This window comes from Silurus aristotelis (assembly GCF_946808225.1).
Source record: "Silurus aristotelis genome assembly, chromosome: 22".
NCBI lineage: Eukaryota > Metazoa > Chordata > Actinopteri > Siluriformes > Siluridae > Silurus > Silurus aristotelis.
Window position 1 is genome coordinate 15007388 of NC_139595.1, and position 22008 is coordinate 15029395.

Genomic DNA, 22008 nt, shown 5'->3' on the forward strand with positions numbered 1-22008 from the left:
TGTAATTATAAAAATTGTTGTAGTTGATTGATTTCTTTATTATATTAATATAACCGAAAACCTTAGCCTCCAGAAGGTTGCGAGTTCAAATCTCAGGACTAACTAACTTCCAAACTCGCCAGGAATCCACACAACTCTCAAGTTTATTTTCTCGGGAAATAAAAACGAAGCTCGTACTGTTTATCCTTTTATACGAGGTGGTATCAAAACGTTTTGAGACAAATCTTGCCATTCTGACCACGTGCGTCTGCCACGACTGCGATTTCATCATAGCGAGTAAGAACAAAGAGCACAGGTGTAATTCTGCTTAAAACTAAACATCTGCCACAAAGACATTTAAAATGACATATTAGGTGGCTTTAAAAAGTTTCGAGACCAGTTTTGTAACACGCCAACAGATGGCAGAAGAAGGCTGCACGCACAGTCACAGGGAGCACCGACCTTCAGAACAAAAAAAAAAGAAAACATTGTCCAGTGTGCAACTGCCGCTATTCTGACCACGTGAAACCGGAAACAGCACGACCTCACTTTTGAACCCACCCTTCGAACCCAATTTGGCTCCTGCGGAATGCGCCCTCTGCCGGAAGACGAAGATCCAGCTGAGGGGTCGCCGTTTTGAAACTCAGAAGGTTCTTGACACGCTTTGAAAAGAAGACTTACAGGACACATTCCAGAAGTGGAGTTCCAGGAACGTTGGAAGTGCTGTATTGCTGTAAAAGGGGACTATTTTACAGTGTTATAGTGTGTAAACCTAAAGTAATTAAGTACTTTCTTATAAAAAAGAAAAGCTCGTCTTCGAAACTTTTTGATACTACCTCGTAGTTATTTGTAATGTCATTATGGGACATCCTTTAGATCAGTTATTACTTTTGCTATAGTAGGTGCAAACTGTCAGACCCTTAGAAAGTTTGCAGTGTTTCGTAGCTACCTTTACAATACTGACACTGGAGACTCCTTCCATGGCAAAGCCATGGCAAAGCCCTCGATGAATAGCGAGGCCTCCTCGTCACGCCCATCTCCAATGAACTTGTTTCCGTCTTGCGGTAAATATGTACTAGATTTCCTCCGCCGCAAACGATCATAGAGCCCACGGAGCCGGGCCAGGTAAGGCACTAATGCGTCCACGCACACAGGAATCCGTTAAAACACTATGCACACACCGAGCCAGAGAGAGCAGTCATTATTCGAGCGCACGCGAGACCAGAGCGATTGTTTGTTTCTCTCTTCCACTCGTTACTTTGGCAGAGGAAGAAAGGAGCTCCTCCCCCCCCCCCCCCTTTTTTTTTTTTTTTTTTTTAACCACTGCTGTCATGAAAAGGCAAGCGAGTGAAAATGAATAAATAGCCCTTAATAAATAGCAATTATGGGTGATCCCGTCGGGGCGGGGAGCGCCGGGGAAAGCGATTAGTGACACGGCTTTATTTACAGTGAAGGAAATTTGTTCTTGTGTTGCAGGGATGCGGTGAACATCAAAGCCGGATTAGAACATCTGGTAAGTTCTCAATTCCCCCCATTCATGTCTGTGGCATCTTTGATATCTGCATCCGAAATGAACACGCAGCAATGGGCTCGGAATATCCTGCCCTGACACATAGCAAACACACGCGCACACACACACACACGCGCACACACACACACACACGCTCTTTTCTTCTTTTACTCTCACTAACACTCATACCTGTGCTTTATGTCTGCCTCTCTCTCTCTCTCTCTCTCTCTCTCTCTCTCTCTCTCTCTCTCTCTCTCTCTCTCTCTCTCTCTCTCTCTCTCTCTCTCTCTCTCTCTCTCTCTCTCTCTCTCTCTCTCTCTCTTTCTTTCTTCCCTGCCTCCTTTCCCTTCCTCCCATAAAATCATGCTGAACTTTCATATCACTCGGGTATTCACTCTTTCATTTTTATATTCCGGCCCTTTGCTGTATTTCTGTGGGATTTTTCTCCCCTAATCCCCCTCCCCACCCCTCATCTTTTTTTTGTGATGCGTCTCTTTTTGATGTTGGGATGAAACATCTGCACTAATATCCACACACACAGATAATACATGTGCATCATAGACTTCCCCAATAGTGAATAAAATGGCGTTTCTGAAAGGGGGTCGTCTTGATTTTATCAGACTCTCGTCTTCTGTCTTCTAGTTCCGTAGAAGAACGTTCTCTTCCGAGGCGGGGCACGCCATCGGCTCTCTCCAAGAAAAAAAAAAAAACGACCCACGGGAAGATTTAAAAATGTATCATTCGTTGTTTCCTGACTTTCCTGCTCTCCTTCTAATACAGGGTCAAAGGAGCATGCACCGAAGTTAAAGGGGCACTTTTTTTCCTCTTTTTTTTTTTTTTTCTGTTCTTCCTCTTCTCCCGTGGCAGAAGCGAGTTTCCAGCTATAATTTTTTTTTCCAGGGATGAATAATGAAGAGAGGTCACATAGGGTCCTGGCTCTCTGGATGTACAGTAACCTCACCAAGCTTTTAGTTGCATATTAACCAGAGGCCGGGGCCTTGAAGGGCCGCTCTACGCAAATGACCCCGAATGCCACCCGGTTTACACCTTTTCTTATATTTGGTGACACATCTATTCCTTCTTCAAAACTCATACTTTCCCACACAAACACACACACAAGTGCGAATCTGTCCATTTCACATTATGAAGTTGTAATTTGTAACAGGGTAGAAATATACATGTGGTAAAAGAAGAAGCGAAGTGTCAGAGAGGTGAAACGGAGCCGCGAGTGCGAGCGGAAACGGCGGGAGGGAGGAAGATGAAAGTAGCGCGAGCGATAGAGCGAGAGGGAGTGCATAGTTATGAGAGGACGCATTGATTTACAACTCTATAAAAGGCAGAGTGAATTATTGAAAAGAAGATTACATGCATAAACAGCAGCGAATCAATATGTGTAACTGCACTTTTGGAAGTTTGTCCGCACGCTAATGCACACACACGCGCGCACACACACACACACACCCCGAGAACTAACGCGAGCTAAGGACAATGTCGGAAAGGTTACATGCACATGGATATGCATATAGAAACTTTTTCTAGTAAAATGGAACTATTTACGTCACCTTTGATACCTACTCTGGATTTTTACGTGTCACATACACTGTTTACAATTTATTACTATTATTATTTTTTTGCATATAGGGTAGAACACCGTTGGACGAGCATAATTCGTTCTTAAACAAATACACCGCAAATTACCGTAAGGTAAACATAATTAAACACTTACTCATGTGGTAGTGGTTGATAGCGAGTGTGAGCCGTGCACCGCGCTCGTAACTTTCCTGGTTTCAATAGTAATTCTATTTACTTTTCACAGCACCATCACTGATTTCCTTGAGAGACATTTTTCAAGATTTCTAGTGAAATAAAAATATAACACAAAAAAAAAGTTTTTGCTGCACTGAACAACGAGTGTGATCGAGCGATACGTCATCCACTAAGCGACTGATGCTACCCTCGGCCGAAAACGAGGGACCGGCAGCGTGGGTTTACTCGTGCCTTCAAAATTTGCTCGTGACATAGGGTAAAATTTTGCGAGCAAGGTCGCTCGTATATCCGTTTGCTCCTACTATAGGTTGCTCGTACAACAGGATTTTACTGTACCAGTGATGTTAGGAAGTGGTCAGAGCACAGGGTCAGCCATGATACAGCGCCAACTATGGCAGAGAGGGTTAAGGGCCTTGATCAAGGGCCCAACTGTGGCAGCTTGGCAGGGCTGGAACCCCCGACTTCCGATTAGTAACCCAGAATCTTAACCGAACAACCTGAAAGGTAAAGAGTGACCAACACGTGACCATCACAACTCGACATGGTTCTTATCAAAAAGTGGTGCAGTAAGCACTCATTAAGACAGAATTTTCCTTCAATGTTTCAGCATTAACATTCATAGCATTTGGCAGACGCTCTTATCCTGGCCTATTTACATTTATTTCAATTGTACAACCGAGCAGTTGAGGGTTAAGGGCCGTTGTTCGAGGACCCATCAGTGGCAGCTTGGTACTGCTATGATGTCATCCTGCGGCCTTCTGCTCAAAAGTCCAGCATCTTAACCACTAAACCCACTGGTTAGTTTCCCAATATATTCCAGCATGACATTATCACCCTGCACACAGCAAGCCACAGTAAACATGTCATTTTGTCAGGGTTGTTGGAATAAAAGATCTCTAGTGTCCAGCACAGAGCCCTGACCTCAAACCTACTGAACATCTTTAAAATGAACCGAAGGCCTGACTCAACACCAGACCTCACCATGTGAACATCAGAATCTGACCTCAATAATCAGCAAATCCCCACAGACTCTTTAGCATCTAATGTGGCATCTTTGTGGAAGAATAGGAGGTTAAGAGCGAAGAGAGACAAGTAGATATTAGGTATGGAAGATTCTCCCATTCGCATCGGGTGCATCGGCATCAAAGTTAACAATGGGATGCATCGGATTTTAAAAAGTGTGCATCGGATACAAGTTGGCATTTGACAGTTCGTTTTTAACATATTTGCATCGGAAAAAAACAAACCCTGATTTATTTATATATAATTATCATTAGATGTGCTATACTTAAATTATTTAGAAAGTGATCAATATTTTCTATGCAGATCCGTTTCTCAAGCGCGTTCTCCACTTCTATAGCATATATAGAATGTAGATTAACATGGCAGAGGTAGAGCTGCATCTTCCTGGAGACAGAAAAGCAAAAGAACACCTGGTTTTATTTAATCTTTTTATTTTTTATTTTTTTTTATTAATTAATTAATTAATTTTATTTTTTAAGCACTACAAAGGCCTGTTTGTAAAAGGGCCTTGCATTAGAAGCCAGAAGGCACTGATTTGCTGTCTGTCTAAACCAAAGAAATAAAAGCGGACTGTCTGTACCATATTAAATTGCAAAGCATCATATTTTTCCATCGCGTTGAATGGAATTGAAATCGAAACGCAATGCATCGTAATGGGCATCGTATCGCATCTGTAGCTGCTTCACATGTCTATTTTATGTATCGTATCATTGGCTATGTTGCCTTTTTAAAAGCTTGAACTTGTATTTGCTCTAATACCCTGTACACATCGCGCACACACACAGACACACACACAGACACACACACAGACACACACACAGACACACACACAGACACACACACAGACACACACACAGACACACACACAGACACACACACAGACACACACACACACACACAGACACACAGACACACACAGTTCAGAGAGAGCAAACTTATTGACCCTTCAGTCATAGAATTTATGAGGACATTCTGTCTCTCTAATACACAGCCCCAGTGTTTTGTCTAGAGTGGCTGATGTGTGTTTATTGTTATTGTAGAGGTTGTTGAAAAGAATATAGCTCAGGTCTTTGAGTAGGCGGTGTGTGTGTGTGTGTGTGTGTGTGTGTGTGTGTGTGTGTGTGTGTGTGTGTGTGTGTGTGTGTGTGTGTGTGTGAGATATTACATGCAGAGCAGATTAGAGTGCAGTGTGATTATCAGACGAGATAGGGTGGTATACACATGCACGCACACACCCCCTCACACACACACACACACACACACACACACACACACACACTGAGATGTGTGTTTATATGTTTGCTCAGGCATTACTGTAAATTTCGAGAGAAATTTGAATATGCGGATGCTGACCGCGTGAATTTATCGCCACCGCTGCTCGATTACCTTCTAGTTCACGGGAGCCCGGGGTGCCAAAGTATCTTATTACGATTCCAGATGAAGACTAGTAAATAAAAACCTGTCTCCAGCTGAGGTGTTTGTAGCCCTCGATCGCCCAATCCTCCTTAAACTCCTTTTCCCCAACACACACACACACACACACACACACACACACACACACACACCCTTTAAATATAAGTCATAAACAGTGCGAATTTACAAGTCCTTCAGGACTAGCGGTGATTGAAGAGGACACCAAACTTGACAAAGTCAGAAGACAACTTTCTTTATTTCTTGCTTGAAAAAAGTCATTCTCACATTAGCTAACTATTTTTATGTAGCAAATAAAATGATTCATATTGTAAAAGACGATAAAAATGAATGATTTGTGTTTCCAATTCATCTGAGGAAATCTGTAGCTTTGGCCACATTAACGTTAGCCTTGATAGCATTCAGTGCAGCCTAATCTATTTAGCCTTAGCGAGAGCACCATGGCTAGTAATTAGCTTTGTGCAGCAGGCTGAGGCGTTTTGTTTTATTTCGTTTTTATTTTCTTCTTTTGCCTATTTTTTTTTTTATTTTTGATTATTTTGGTTCTTTTGAAAGGATAGCAATGTTAATTACTCCCCTTTCTCTCTCTCTCTCTCTCTCTCTCTCTCTCTCTCTCTCTCTCTCTCTCTCTCTCTCTCTCTCTCTCTCTCTCTCTCGCTTTCTATCTGCATACTTTTTTCTTCTGTCTTTCTGTCAGGGAGAGAAGCCCACAATCCCCTAGTGGCTAGTGTAGCGTGTGCTTTGCTAACGCTAATCAGGCCAGATGCGCAGCTGCTTAAAAAGGTAGCACTACAAAAGCAGCTCATCAGCAGAGACATAAAGCATCAGATTCATGCAGATTAGCGCCTCCGAGCTAATTGATCTTTTTAGATTCATTCGCCGATTTGGTGCAATTAATGCGATATAGCTTGAGCGCTCGACGCCAGTTTCTGGGAGAACACCCCCCCACCCCCTTTCCTACTCCTCGGTTACCTCACCTCACGTTTTCACTGCGTATAGACGTTATTTGTTGTTGGTCATTAAGGTTTCCTGTAGAAGTGCACTACATTATGTACACAACGCTTATTACACCTTTATCTCTGTGGTCCGACGGATGGAAAATTTGCGTTTGTGGACACCTGACCATAAGATTCATATGTGCTTTTTGAACTTCTCATTCGACATTTAATCCTCATTTGCTGTTATATTAACCTCCATTCTTCTGGCAAGATGTTCCACTAGATTTTTGAGTGTGTTTATGTTGATTTGTGTTGATTCAAATACAATGGTTTTAGTAAGGTCTGGTACTGATGTAGGTGAGATGAGGAGGCCTTGGCCATTCAAATTCATTCCAATAGGGTTAAGTCAGGGCTTTATAGCAGGAGATCTTCCACTCCAACCCATGTTAAGCATATCTTCATGAAGCTGGCTTTGTGCACTGGGGCAAGGTCATGCTGGGACATTTTTGGGTCTCCTAGTTCAAATGATGGGAAAAAGTAATTCTACCACATCCAAAGCCTTCATATACAATAGAGGTGTTTTTCTGCTCAAGATAGGAGTGGCCACTCTGGCAGTAACCCCACCCCCATCTTCATCCTCCTCCTCCTCCTACTCCGCCTCCATCACGTGGCCCATTGAATGGTCTGGATGGGGATGAAAATGGTGTAAGTGATACGCTACAGCTTTCACAATCACCACATCTGAAACCTCGGTTTTAACTCGGAGAATGGAAGCGAGCGGTTCAGTCGTTATCTAGTTCTGGTACGGTCGCTTCCTCTTTCTCAGGCCGTGTGGGTTGGCAGTAATTTCATTGTGGCACATAAAGAGCCGACGACACCTCCGTGAGCGTCGGGACGCATGAAAGGAGAGGAGACGTAATCTGCAAACACATTTCCATGCGTATTACACTAATAATTTCATCAGGTTACAGCTGTGTGTGTGTGTGTGTGTGTGTGTGTGTGTGTGTGTGTGTGTGTGTGTGGGGCACAGTCCATTCCTCTTCCAATCTCATCTTCAGAACTCAATGTTTCAAGCCCCCACTCGGTTAAATGATAGAGTGATGACACTGACCTCTGTCCTAGTGCATGACCTACTGTAATTACATGCCTCACTGACACATGAAATGACTCTGTCTCTCTGTCTATCTCTCTCTGTTTCTCTCTGTTTAGCTGTCTATCTTTCTGTCTGTCTCACTATATACTGAATTCTGTGTATATATCTGTCTCTTTTCCTCTAATGCACTTCTATCTCTCTCTCTCTCTCTCTCTCTCTCTCTCTCTCTCTCTCTCTCTCTCTCTCTCTCTCTCTCTCTCTCTCTCTCTGCTCGCTCGCTCGCTTGCTCCTCTTCCTCTCAAATAAACTTTAGTATTTATTAGAGCAAATAGTTCTCTTCTCTTCTCTTCTCTTCTCTTCTCTTCTCTTCTCTTCTCTTTTTGTCTCTCATACTGTAAATCTCTATCTCTTTCTCTCTCTCTCTCTCTCTCTCTCTCTCTCTCTCTCTCTCTCTCTCTCTCTCTCTCTCTCACTCTCTCTCTCAATCCCTCTCTCTTCTGTTTTCCCATTTGCTTCTTCTCTTCTCTTCTCTTCTCTTCTCTTCTCTTCTCTTCTCTTCTCTTCTCTTCTCTTCTCTTCTCTTTTTGTCTCTCATACTGTAAATCTCTCTCTCTCTCTCTCTCTCTCTCTCTCTCTCTCTCAATCCCTCTCTCTTCTGTTTTCCCATTTGCTTCTTCTCTTCTCTTCTCTTTTCTTCTCTTCTCTTCTCTTCTCTTCTCTTCTCTTCTCTTCTCTTCTCTTCTCTTCTCTTCTCTTCTCTTCTCTTCTCTTCTCTTCTCTTCTATATATACTGTATCTTCTCTCTCTCTCTCTCTCTCTCTCTCTCTCTCTCTCTCTCTCTTACTCGGTGTAATTTTCTTTAATTTGTCTCACTGCTTGTTTGTTGTCTGTACATTACACTCTCTTTTTTTTTCTCTTATTCCGTCCCCAATATTTCTTTTTCTTTTTGTATCTCCCCCTCTTTCTTTCCCTCTCCCCCTCTCTTCCATCCGTTTTTCTTCGTTTTCATATACTAGTCTTCGACTTCTCCCTGGCTTTACATTCATCCCACTTTTGCACAGCCAGAGAGTACAACATAAAAAAAAAGATGATAAAAAATGTAAAAACAAGAAATATTGCATTAATTTTCGAATGATGATATTACATTGTGTTAGACCCTCATACATCACACTGCGAGAACTAGTCCCTTACTGTATGCGCTTAATCTTAATGGTATCGCCGGATGTCAAGGGCATGGAGGAAATTAAATCGGAAAGTGTGGATAGACCAAAGAAGATATTATCTCTTGATGATTGCAGTTTTGATAGGTATTGCAGTGGATTTCATTTTCGGCGCATGCCGGGGAGATGAGCTCGCTGCCCCGTTTGCTCATTTTTCTTCGTCATGATTTATGCGAGTTGAGCATAAACTTTATTTATTTTTTGTAAATTGGTAAAATGTGCTCTTTTTTAACAGCCTTTTTTTAATCAACACAAACATATATACTCTGCATTTCTACTAAAGGACGAACAGCACAACAAAAATGAATCACTGTTCAGCCTCAGTTGTATGTGGATGTCTGTTTCCTCATATCTGATTGGTGTATGTGTATTGGCACATACTCTCTGAATGGTTAATGTGCACACACACACTAGAAGATTTGAGGGGGGAAAATGTGAGATGTTGCCAGGAGAGTTAAAAAAAAAAAGTAAGAAAGAAAGAAATGCCAGTGAGTTGGAGGCTGCCATCACTTAGGCTTGTTTACATTCTAAATACGTAATGAAATCTTGTTGGCAATAATGAAGGAAATAAAAGTTTGGGAAATTGTAACAGCGGTGAAGTTTGAGAGATGAGCCGGGGCCTGTGAAATAACATTTCGGAGCGGGGAAGCGCATTATTATGCAGCGGCTGTGCCTGTTGGAGACACCAAGATGAACAGCCTCGGCTTGGCAAAATGCTGTTAGTGCCTTCCTGAAGTATGGCACATTGTTAAAAAAAGAAAAAAAAGGCCTCTGATTCCATATTGAGATTATATATAAAAGTATATCCATACACAGCATTATATGTTATAGATGCCCGACCCCCCAATAGTTCAGATTTTTTTTTTTTTTTCCATAAATATATAAATAAACATATTGCACTGGAGCACTTTTCTGCCCTGATCTTATAGACCTGGATATTAAAAACAGACTATTGCATTTTCCTGTGAGTCTGGATATCCTGATCCATCCCCTTGTATTTTTCTTTAAGAGAGAAAGAAAAAATAACAGGGAAAAGGGATAAATGACGAATAAAAAGTCAAATGAGAGTAGAGGGGGAGTGGTGGGAAAGAGATTTGTGCATCACCTCCATCATGTACTTCTGTATTTGTCTGTCTGTCGGTCGGTTGGATGATTGATCTCATTCCTCCTACTACTTTCTTCAAATGTAAATGATGAGACGTCTCCAACCACTTTCAGCAATAGTTTCCTGATTAGTAAGAACTTGCACACTACGAGGCATGAATGCTACACGAATATGACACTGGAGTCACTACAGGAAAAGAGCTAGAGCACTATGCAATGACAAAGATCGATCTATCTATCTATCTATCTATCTATCTATCTATCTATCTATCTATCTATCTATCTATCTATCTATCTATCTATCTATCTATCTATCTATCTATCTATCTATCTATCTATCTATCTATCTATCTATCTATCTATCTATCATCTATCTATCTATCTATCTATCTATCGGGGGCTTTCTCAGTTTATTTTACATTTGTAATTGTCTCGTCTGTGGTTAACTAGATTCGTTCGTTCGTTCGTTTGTTCGTTTGTTCGTTCGTTCGTTCTTTTTTTCGTTCTTTCTTTCGTTCTTTCTTTCGTTCTTTCTTTCGTTCTTTCTTTCTTTCTTTCTTTCTTTCTTTCTTTCTTTCTTTCTTTCTTTCTTTCTTTCTTTCTTTCTTTCTTTCTTTCTTTCTTTCTTTTTCTTGTTGGAAATGCTGCAAAACCAAATTCACGACTGTATTAAACATAATGTGCTGTTAGTTGAGAGATTATATGTAGTAAAGGTCCCAGAGTTACTTCAGACTTTTAAAAACAAATGCTATACGACAAAATTATAAAAAGATTTTGAGTTTCGCACGGCAGGCAAGCGCAGCAGCGTCCGTACGTAAGATACGTTGGGATGCTGCAACGATGTGCGCATCTCATGCCTAGCGAAATGCCTTACTTTTGTCAACAGTTGACAGAGTTCAGTTGTCTCACTTTTAGGAAAAAAATTCACCTGCTTTGGTTCAAAGTCAGACCGCAGGTTATTAAATTATGCAAAACAGCCGAAAAACAAGAAATGAGCCTTACACAACACATCGCGTGTCCATCGCAAAGCCTGACTTTGTTTTATATTTTATTTTTTATATTTATTTATTTTTTGCTGTATTTTCTGGCCATAAACCAGGAGATGGAAGGAAGCCATGTAGGTCATATTCAAATGTGGATCTGTGATTGGCGCAATATTATCCGTCAGTCTTTGTGTGAACGACTGTGATCTTTGGCATCAAGGTGATGCCTCATGAACCAAAGCCTCAGCTTTTTTTTTTCTTTAGGAGGTCAGCCAGAAATCCACTGACAATCCTTCTCATCACCATGACGATCACATCTGCGATCAGAGAGAGAGAGAGAGAGAGAGCAAGAAAGAGAGGGAGGGATGATTATAATGTTCCTGATTGGTAATGAATTTAAAACAAATGGACAATTTTGTTTTATTTTCACTTGTATTTTGTTTTCTGTTGTTAGAGCTCGGGGGAAATTCATAACCAATGAAAAATGTGGACATTTTAGAGAACACAGGGAGACAGGAAGAGGCTTGGTTTGCTGTAATTGGGCTAATTGGTTTGGCCCTTTTGCAGAAGCACCAATGCCAGTGAACAAATGTGTGTGTTTGTGTGTGGGAGTGAGATAGCGGACACACTCAACACCTATTCCAAATCTGGGATTTCTTCCCCAGGGTTTCCAGCTTATGATCAGAAGGACCTGCTTTATTGTTTAATCAGAACATGGAAAGCTCATTTCCTCTTCACCTAAAACTTTTAATCAGTAACACTGATCTGATCTGTTTCTAGAATAAACTAAATGCATAAAATGATCTTATATGGTTTTCTTGATGCTACTAAGCTAGCTATTTGTGAAGAATATTTGAAATTTGCATTACATTTAAATTAGACTCATTATAGATGATAATTCAATATAATTTAAACTAGTTTCATGTGATCAGGTTCCCTAATGTGGGCTGTACAATTCTGTATTAAAGTGAGATGTATGTTGCAGATTGCACGATGTGGCAGTACATTCTCCAACTGGAAAAATGAGCACTCAACAAGAAACCCAGCTTTTATAATTATGCAAATAGGCAACTCCCCCAAACCTATATTTACCCACCCACGTGCCTTGATAATCCATTGTAATAACACAAGACATATTAGACGTTGCGTGTTGGGACCTGATCTGCTTTTAGCTTTAACACTGCACATAAGCGGAACCAGTAAAAATGTTATTTACAGTAGTTAGAATTTAAAAGAAAAAATTATTTTTCAAATAATAAAACATTAGCTATGATGGTCATTTTTATTCTTATTATTTATAATAATTATAAATATTTATAAATTGTGTGTGATTATATTTATATATATAAATATATATATATAAATATATATATATATATATATATATATATATATATATATATATATATATATATATATATATATATATATATATATATACAGTGAGGAAAATAAGTATTTGAACACCCTGCTATTTTGCAAGTTCTCCCACTTAGAAATCATGCAGGGGTCTGAAATTGTCATCGTAGGTGCATGTCCACTGTGAGAGACATAATCTAAAAAAAAAATCCAGAAATTACAATGTATGATTTTTTTTGCTATTTATTTGTATGATACAGCTGCAAATAAGTATTTGAACACCTGAGAAAGTCAATGTTAATATTTGTTTGTTTGCAATTACAGAGGTCAAACGTTTCCTGTAGTTTTTCACCAGGTTTGCACACACTGCAGGAGGGATTTTGGCCCACTCCTCCACACCGATCTTCTCTAGATCAGTCAGGTTTCTGGCCTGTTGCTGAGAAACACGGAGTTTGAGCTCCTCCAAAGATTCTCTATTGGGTTTAGGTCTGGAGACTGGCTAGGCCACGCCAGAACCTTGATATGCTTCTTACAGAGCCACTCCTTGGTTATCCTGGCTGTGTGCTTCGGGTCATTGTCATGTTGGAAGACCCAGCCTCGACCCATCTTCAATGCTCTAACTGAGGGAAGGAGGTTGTTCCCCAAAATCTCGCAATACATGGCCCCGGTCATCCTTTCCTTAATACAGTGCAGTCGCCCTGTCCCATGTGCAGAAAAACACCCCCAAAGCATGATGCTACCACCCCCATGCTTCACAGTAGGGATGGTGTTCTTGGGATGGTACTCATCAGTCTTCTTCCTTCAAACACGTTCAGTGGAATTATGACCCAAAAGTTCTATTTTGGTCTCATCTGACCACATGACTTTCTCCCATGACTTCTCTGGATCATCCAAATGGTCATTGGCAAACTTAAGACGTGCCTGGACATGTGCTGGTTTTAACAGGGGAACCTTCCGTGCCATGCATGATTTCAAACCATGACGTCTTAGTGTATTACCAACAGTAACCTTGGAAACGGTGGTCCCAGCTCTTTTCAGATCATTGACCAGCTCCTCCCGTGTAGTTCTGGGCTGATTTCTCACTTTCCTTAGGATCATTGAGACCCCACGAGGTGAGATCTTGCATGGAGCCCCAGTCCGAGGGAGATTGACAGTCATGTTTAGCTTCTTTCATTTTCTAATGATTGCTCCAACAGTGGACCTTTTTTCACCAAGCTGCTTGGTAATTTCCCCGTAGCCCTTTCCAGCCTTGTGGAGGTGTACAATTTTGTCTCTAGTGTCTTTGGACAGCTCTTTGGTCTTGGCCATGTTAGTAGTTGGATTCTTACTGATTGTATGGGGTGGACAGGTGTCTTTATGCAGCTAATGACCTCAAACAGGTGCATCTAATTTAGGATAATAAATGTAGTGGAGGTGGACATTTTAAAGGCAGACTAACAGGTCTTTGAGGGTCAGAATTCTAGCTGATAGACAGGTGTTCAAATACTTATTTGCAGCTGTATCATACAAATAAATAGTTTAAAAATCATATATTGTGATTTCTGGATTTTTTCTTTTAGATTATGTCTCTCACAGTGGACATGCACCTACGATGACAATTTCAGACCCTTCCATGATTTCTAAGTGGGAGAACTTGCAAAATAGCAGGGTGTTCAAATACTTATTTTCCTCACTGTATATATATATATATATATATATATATATATAATTTTGTATGGAGTTTTGTATGTTGTTAATACAATTTATTCAGTCCCAAAAATGTCATTTAAAAAAGAAATCTAATATAATAAACACACTTATACTACACTTATAATGCATAGGTTAATCATATATATATATATATATATATTTTTTTTTTTTTCTTCATTATTTCATAGAACTTTTGGTAAAAAAATAAATAAAAATTGTTTAAACTTTAGACCCTCCATTTCACACCAGAATGTACAAAAAAATAATGAAATACAAACTGTACATACAGTGAAGTTTACACATATTTAGAATTGGGTTAAGCACCGAAGTCTATTTTCCATGTACAATATTCAGATTATGCAAATAACAGAAATTTAGTTTACACCTTCAATGTTGTCGGATTTGATAGCATCTACACTGCTGTTTTTTTTCACCTCTTAGAAAAATTGGACAGAAAATGTAAGCTGAAGATGACAAATTGCATTGTCATTTGTAACATGATGTAACATAAAAGCAAGAGACACTTTAAAAAGGGAAAGAAAAGTAGTCTAGTATATTGTCCATATACAGATACATAACTAACTTGGTTTGATTTGGTTTTTTTATACAATGTTTATTTATTTATTAATTTCTCAATGGCATCATTTTTTTTCAATGGCATCATTGTGAAGTGGGTAAATGGCCTTGTGTTATACCACTCTGTAAAAAAACAAAAAACAAAAATGTGGTTGTTTTTGACAAAAGCACAGCTAGCACATTGTATTTATTAGCTAATATGAGTATGAACTAAAATGTTGTACGATATACAGTATATGGGGAAAAGTATTGAACTTTCCAGCCACATGTGGTTCTTCCACCAAACTGCTACCACAAAGTTGTAAAAATACAGTTGTATAGAACAGTGGTCCCCAACCCGGTCCGTGGGTCAATTGGTACCGGGCTGCACATAAAGAATGCATAACTTACATTACTTTCGTTTTATTAATTATCTGATTCTAAACAAGGTTTTATTTTGGAAAATGAACGGATTCTCTCCGCCACATCTGTCTATGACTCACTCTTGATGCCTACATCCCCTACCTTCTTAAATTTAAACCCCCAAGCGAGCAAAATGAAAAAAAACAACACGGTGGATTCACGTTTATTATTATATTTAGAAAATAGCAGTATTCAGGTCGTATCATCATTTCATTTGATTGTATTTATCCGCCGCACCCTAAAGGTCGGTCCGTGAAAATATTGTCCGACACTAAACCGGTTTGTGGCGCAAAAAAAGGTTTGGGACCGCTGGTATAGAATGTTTTTGTATGTGGTAGCATTAAATGTATACCTCCATTCGAACTTCAAGAATCAAACCTGTTCAAGCATGACAGTGCTCCTGTACACAAAGCCAGCTTGGTTGAGGATTAAGGGCCTTGCTCAAGTGCCCAGCAGTAGCAACTTGGTGTTGCTGGAATTTTAACCACTGAGCTACAACCTTCCCTATATGCTGTACATTGTTTGGAATGGAAGATCTTGAGTGGCCTGCTATAGAGCTCTCACTTCAACCGTATTAAACACCTTTAGGAAGAATTGGAACACACCAAAGGCCTCACCTACATCAGTACCTGACTTTACACCCTTGTGGCTTATTGATCACAAATCTCCACAAGCACATTCCATAATGTAGAGGAACATCTTCTCAGAAGTCTATATGTAGAATGGGATGTTTAAAAAGCATACCTGGATCTTTTGTTAGGGGTCCACAAACTTTTGTAGAAACTTTGTTTTGGTGTTGATGCAGGATCATCATTCCCATGTTCCACCTGGTAAGTTTTATAAGATTTATAACAGTGTAAATGACGGCCATGTCGTGTTCAATTTTAATTTGCTGTATTATGTAACATGAAGAAATATTGAAATAAGAAAATGATCAATAATATGATCACATCATTGCAAATTGTGTAATTTAACTGGAAAAATATTGGAATAGGAATATTGGGAGTTTTAGATCTTGCAGAGTTGAAACAATTTGCTATTTAAATGCTTTTGAACAATATCAATGTGAAAAAAAGAGACAATCTGTTTTTTTTTTTGTTTGTTTTTTTTAAATCATTAATACTTATGATGTTTATAGTAACTTAAAAGTTGTTTTTTTAATTAATGGTTTCTTTTTCTCAATCTCTCCATTTTACTCTCATTTACTTCATTATGATCTTCAGTGTTTTTGCACTTGATTGGCACTTGTGCAATTGGAGAACAGATTGTTTTTTTTTTTTTTATTGTGACTGCAGTGTGAAAGCTGTCTCTTATATAGATGTGTTTAGATTAGCGAGAGAGAAAAAAAGACGAAGAGAGAAAGCCCGAGAGACCACAATTAAAAGGGTGTTAGTGTTTGCTAATGAATTACAGGCAGCCGTTAGACTTGTAAATGAGCAAATTGAATAAAGCTTTTTTAGAATGACCACTGCTTTCACTTGCATAGTCTGTACAGAACAATACACATCAACACTTGTGTGGGAGCACAAACTATTTAAGGCTTTAACTATATATATATATATATATATATATATATATATATATATATATATATATATATATATATATATATATATATATATATATATATATATATATATATTGTAGCTCAGTGGTTAAAAACTCTAGATCAAAGTCTAGAGTAGCTTGCAATAAAACTTTGCCCTCAACTCTATTAAACACCTTGAGGATCATTTGGAATGTTACATCTAGCGGAACATCTTCCCTAAAGTAGATATTATAACAACATGGCTACATGTTGGATGCATTACCTACTGTATGTACATCAAAAAGCATGTAGAAATGGGGTCAATTAGGTTTATATAAGATTTATGGAAGGAGTCCCTACGTTAGAGAACTAATTTGTCATTGAAGGTACAGCGGTTGATTCTTTTTCTGAAGTAAGAAACCTTTATTCGTGGATGCTCTTCAGCATTCGTGTTTTCAGAGCTCGCAAATCCCAAAGATGCAGCAGTCTTTTGTGGCAGGATCATAACCAGTTATGGGTGTCTGTAAGCTCATGGATGAGGAAGGGAATCCTCCACAATGTCCTCAAGTGTGTTACGTTGCCCCATGATGAACCATGAGCAGCATTTTGAACAGATTTTCTTTCCCTCCTGTTTTCACACATCACGATGCAGGAAACGTGATATTTACCAGCTTGAAGTGTGATAGGCGGGAAGAAAAAGTGTCACTTTGAACTCAAAATTGCAATTGCGATCAGACCGTTCATAATACAGACGGAGACTTACGAAGGAGTTACGTTCTGAACGAGCGTTCGTAAGCTGTTCCCGTGTTCGTTATTGACTACGCATATCTCCTAATTACGTAATCGCTATAAATACAATCAAATAAACAATAAAATATACTAAAACAAATGGAAAATACTGTAGACAATATTTCGTATTAGGTAATGAATAAAATAATACAAATTCATAATAAAAAACATGCGCATTATGTAGACTCGTTACGGCAAATTTCACTTTGAGGACAGGTTTGTTCGTATCCGTGAAGGTTCGTAAAGTAAATGTTTATAAAGTGGGGAGTGTCTGTATCTTATTTTTGACCAACGTCCATGTTTAATCGTTTCTATTTTTTGCATCATATTTAATAGAGCGCAGCATTTTAATAAACATGTTCTAAAAATAGCGCATGTCTTCCAGGCTTTATTTTTATTTTTTTTTCCCCCTTCTCTTTTTCCAGGACAAGTCTCTCGTTCGCTCTCTGATTAATGCGTGATCGGAACCCGCCTCGAACATGCCAGCGAGGCCCTCTTTCATAACACGCCGTATTTATGGAACTATTATTCCTCAAGCCATCCGTCATATTATAAAGCAAAAAGGCGAGCGGTTGTTCCGTATTAATGTTCTTTTCTTCCTTTTCTTTCATTCATTCCATGCTTTTTTTTTTTTTTTCTTTTCAGTGGGTCGGAGGGAGGGAGGGAGAGAGTGAGGGAGGGAGATCTCTTTTGTAAATACGAACTGTCTTATATGGCTCGACAGAGGCCTGGGGGGCACGGTAAACAAATGCAAACATAATTATGGAGGAAATTTCATAATAAACTGTAACTAAGATGATTGCCATGCCTGCTGTTATCCATCCACTTAAGACCCTGATTTTATTTTTTATTTATTTCTTTTTTTTCCCCCCGCTTAACTTGCTATTGCACCAAGACGGAGTGTTTCTGTAATCACAGTTGCATGAATAGGGGAAAAAAAAAAAAAGCTGAAAGCAAAATAAGAGAAAAGATTGATATAGTGTGGGTTGTCTTTAACTTGAGCTCCTTCTCCCCCTTGTACCCTGTTTCCCCCCACCACCACCACCAATCCACCCTCGCACACACATACAACCCCTGCTGTTATGATTGATAAATTCATCTCAAATGCTCCCATTGTATGGTATGTATTTGATACCCTTCTCAAGGATACAACACTTAAAAAAAAAAAAAAAAAGAAAAAATAGAAAAGAAAAAGATTCAGCCTCTCGCAAGATCTTGGAGAAGCGTGAGGTTCTTATTTCGGGGGAGGATTTTTTTCTTTTTCTTTTTTTATCTTTATCTAAAAGCGACCGAGATTTGAAAGAAGATCTAGATGTGTTTGTCATCTAAGACAGTGCAGAGTGACAGTTTTACATTAAAGCGGGTCATTATATTTCCCCGCCGCCACCCGAGCTGACATTTTTACAAAGTGACAACTTTTACAGTTTGATAAATCCGATTTCTGCTGAATAATGTGCGTCACAGCTGTCACCGAGGCCCGGCGAGCGGCAACACCACGCGCAGGCTCCACATTCAAATTTCATCCTATTAGCATTTAATTTCTCTGTAATCCCACACACCCTGCACCACACACACACACACACACACTTACACTCGCACACGCACTACTAAATGCAATCTATACCCCCTTTATAACTTCTTTATCATACAATCCGTCTTTCTTGACAATTAAGAGCAGCAAATCTAATCGCAGGATATTGGAATTACACCCTGCTTCTTTGACTGGTGTCACAAACACGAGTTCCGACTTCCAAGGCGGCTGTCAAAATCTTCCCCGCACACACCCGCACCAGCTTTTGCAGCGATTCTAATCTTTCTCATAAATGTAATGCCTGTATCATTATTCTCTGAATTTCTTCCAAAGTTTGGTGGCTTTCGTTACACACTTTCTTAAAGAAACACTATATTCCATTATACATCCAAGATGCGTGCGTGTGTGTGTGTGTGTGTGTGTGTGTGTGTGTGTGTGTGTGTGTGTGTGTGTGTGTGTGTGTGTGTGTGTGTGTGTGTGTGTGTGTAGATGTTTGTAATTCGAATGACCGGTGTGTTTTTGCGCTTTCAGACAGCAGCTGAACAGGCCAAGGCTCGACTCCAGCTAGTGCTCCAGGCCGCAGGTCAGTCGCCGATCACGCATTCATAAAGGGTGTTTTCAAGAGTGTTTCACCAATTCGCCAGCATTTCCACATTCATGTTCTGGGGCTTCAGTAATGCCGGTCCTCAGTTTTTGTTTTTTTTTGTGTTTCAGCCACAATTTTTATTTTTTTTGCACCAATGGTCAAATGGCTGTGAGTTATTTTTACTGTTATATTATCTAAGACGTCTGGGTTTTAGGAGATAAACGTCCATGGTGCATAGAATACAACTACAGACAAGGCTGAAGTCCACAGCAACATCAGATAATAGAGAGATTTCCAGTTTCCTAATTTCCAAACCATTGAATATAGATGACACAAGGCAAAAAAAAGAGCAAAGTATGGTGCGTATCATTATTAAAAAAAAAGGTGTAATCTGGTTTGTCGGTCATGTGGTTATTCAAGTGAAACTGCTCGACAATGTTTTTTGCGCTTTAATATAATATAGATGAGTAAATCTACCAAAAATCATTTAAAGGACGAAAATACCAACGAACGTGAAAAATATGAACAACTGGAAGGTTTATTTTTAGGGAGAAAGTATTGAATTAATGTCCGTCTAGTTTGTGTTTATTTTATTTATTGTTTTTAAAAGAGATCTAATTAAAATCTAATTTAAAAAAAATCTATTAGATACATGACAAATTTTGCAACCCAAAAAAAATTGTCTGTCTCTGTCTGTCTTCTTACTATATTATATTTTATAGTGTATGTATTTTATATATACAATATACCTTTTTTTCTTCTCTTGCTCAGCAATCAGCATTTTTACAACACGTCTCTTTAACACACTTTGTTGTTGCACTAAAAGTCCTGCACTCTATGAAATATATCGCAGACCCACAGCTCTGTCTGTCTCTCTGCCTGTCTGACTGCTCTTTAACTTGTTCTTCAGGATCTTGGTGCAATGAGTTCATTCAAATTCTATATACTGTGAATTCAGTCTATATGAGTAAATGCCAGTGTGTGAGATGCTCTCAGTGGTGCAGACTGGAACATATGGGATTAGTGGCTAAAGTGTGGGTGTGATAAGAGCAGATTTTGAATTTAGATTTACATTTCTACAGTTATTTAAGTATGCTCTATGGAATTATAATTATTTTATTATTATAACCTCCACTTTTCTGTGAAGATGTTCCACTAGATTTTGGATTGTGTTTGTGGGGACTTGTGCTGGACAGGTCGCGTACCGATGCAGGGTAAAGAGACCTGGGGTGCGGTTAGCGTTCCAGTCATAGATTTAGAGCTCTATTATCATAGATTTTTCACACCAACTCATGTGAACCCTGTCTCTATATATATATATATATATATATATATATATATATATATATATATATATATATATATATATATATATATATATTTAAAGGCAAGTCCATTTGTCTCTCACACACCCACAGAGTAATTCATACATAACCATATGATGAACACTCAAGTTTGGGATTGGGGGGGTCCATTCTATTTCCCCCCCGCACATGTCTGCAGTGTGTATATCTTTCTTTCAGCCATGATCAGAGACAGCGAGTCATATTTCATCCTGCAACAGAGAGGAAAAGTCATCTTTCATTATTTGAGTTGTATATATTCTGCCTTGTACTATTTGAGCACTTTGATTACGAACCAGATGTGACGGCTTGTTATTGCATTTTAAAGTGCAGTGTGTGTGTGTGTGTGTGTGTGTGTGTGCGCGTTCGTGTGTTTGTGCGCGTGCACCGAAGCCCAGCTGACGTTTTGTACAGGAAACATATTAAAGGTACCCCGAGTCATACATCATCTGTGAGACTCCCACCCATGAGCATATCCTAAACAGAGACACACATGCACACGCACACACACTCACACACACATGCATGTTTCTCTTTTCTGCAGGGTTAGTGACTTTGGCAAAATATTTAGGATAAATGATCTTTTTTTTTTCCAACATTTTTTTTCCCTTCAAAATAATGAAATGTCGAAAAGATTCAAAGCAGTTTTGACTCAGCAATTTTTACACTCAGGTAAATTTTTTGCAGTGAGAGTGTGTGTGTATGGCAGTGTTTTGAGTTGCATGTTATGTAGTGAGCATCTGTGTGGTAACTTGCGAAAACAGTACACAGAGCTGAAATTCACTACAAACGTTTTTTGGACACACCAAAGATAAGATCTATATATGCTTTCTGAACATCACATTTAAAATTTAGTTCCAATAGATTTTGAAGTTTGGAGGCCACTCAAGATCTTCCATTCCAACCAATGTAAAGCACATCTTCCTGGAGCTGGCTTTGTGCATTGTCATGCTGGAACTGGAACAGCTTTTTTTTGTCTTGTAGTTTAAGTGAAGGGACAATTCAGTCATCCAATACAAATGTGTGTTTACAAATGTGTGGTAACATTTTGTGGATGAACCACACATGGCTGTAAATAGTCGGGTGTCCCAATACTTTTGTCCAAATAGCGCATCTTTCTATCATTTAGTCCTTTATCTTATATTGACTACAAATAG

General features: G+C 39.1%; 1 protein-coding gene across 1 annotated transcript in view; it reads left to right on the forward strand.

Moving 5' to 3' along the window:
• Positions 1-22008, forward strand: part of rsrc1 (arginine/serine-rich coiled-coil 1) — a 135308-nt gene that overhangs the window by 48940 nt on the left and 64360 nt on the right. Inside the window, exons 5-6 of the mRNA XM_083526043.1 lie at positions 1456-1492; positions 19454-19505. Coding sequence (XP_083382169.1) covers positions 1456-1492; positions 19454-19505 — 89 coding nt within the window. The remainder of the gene's footprint in view (positions 1-1455; positions 1493-19453; positions 19506-22008) is intronic.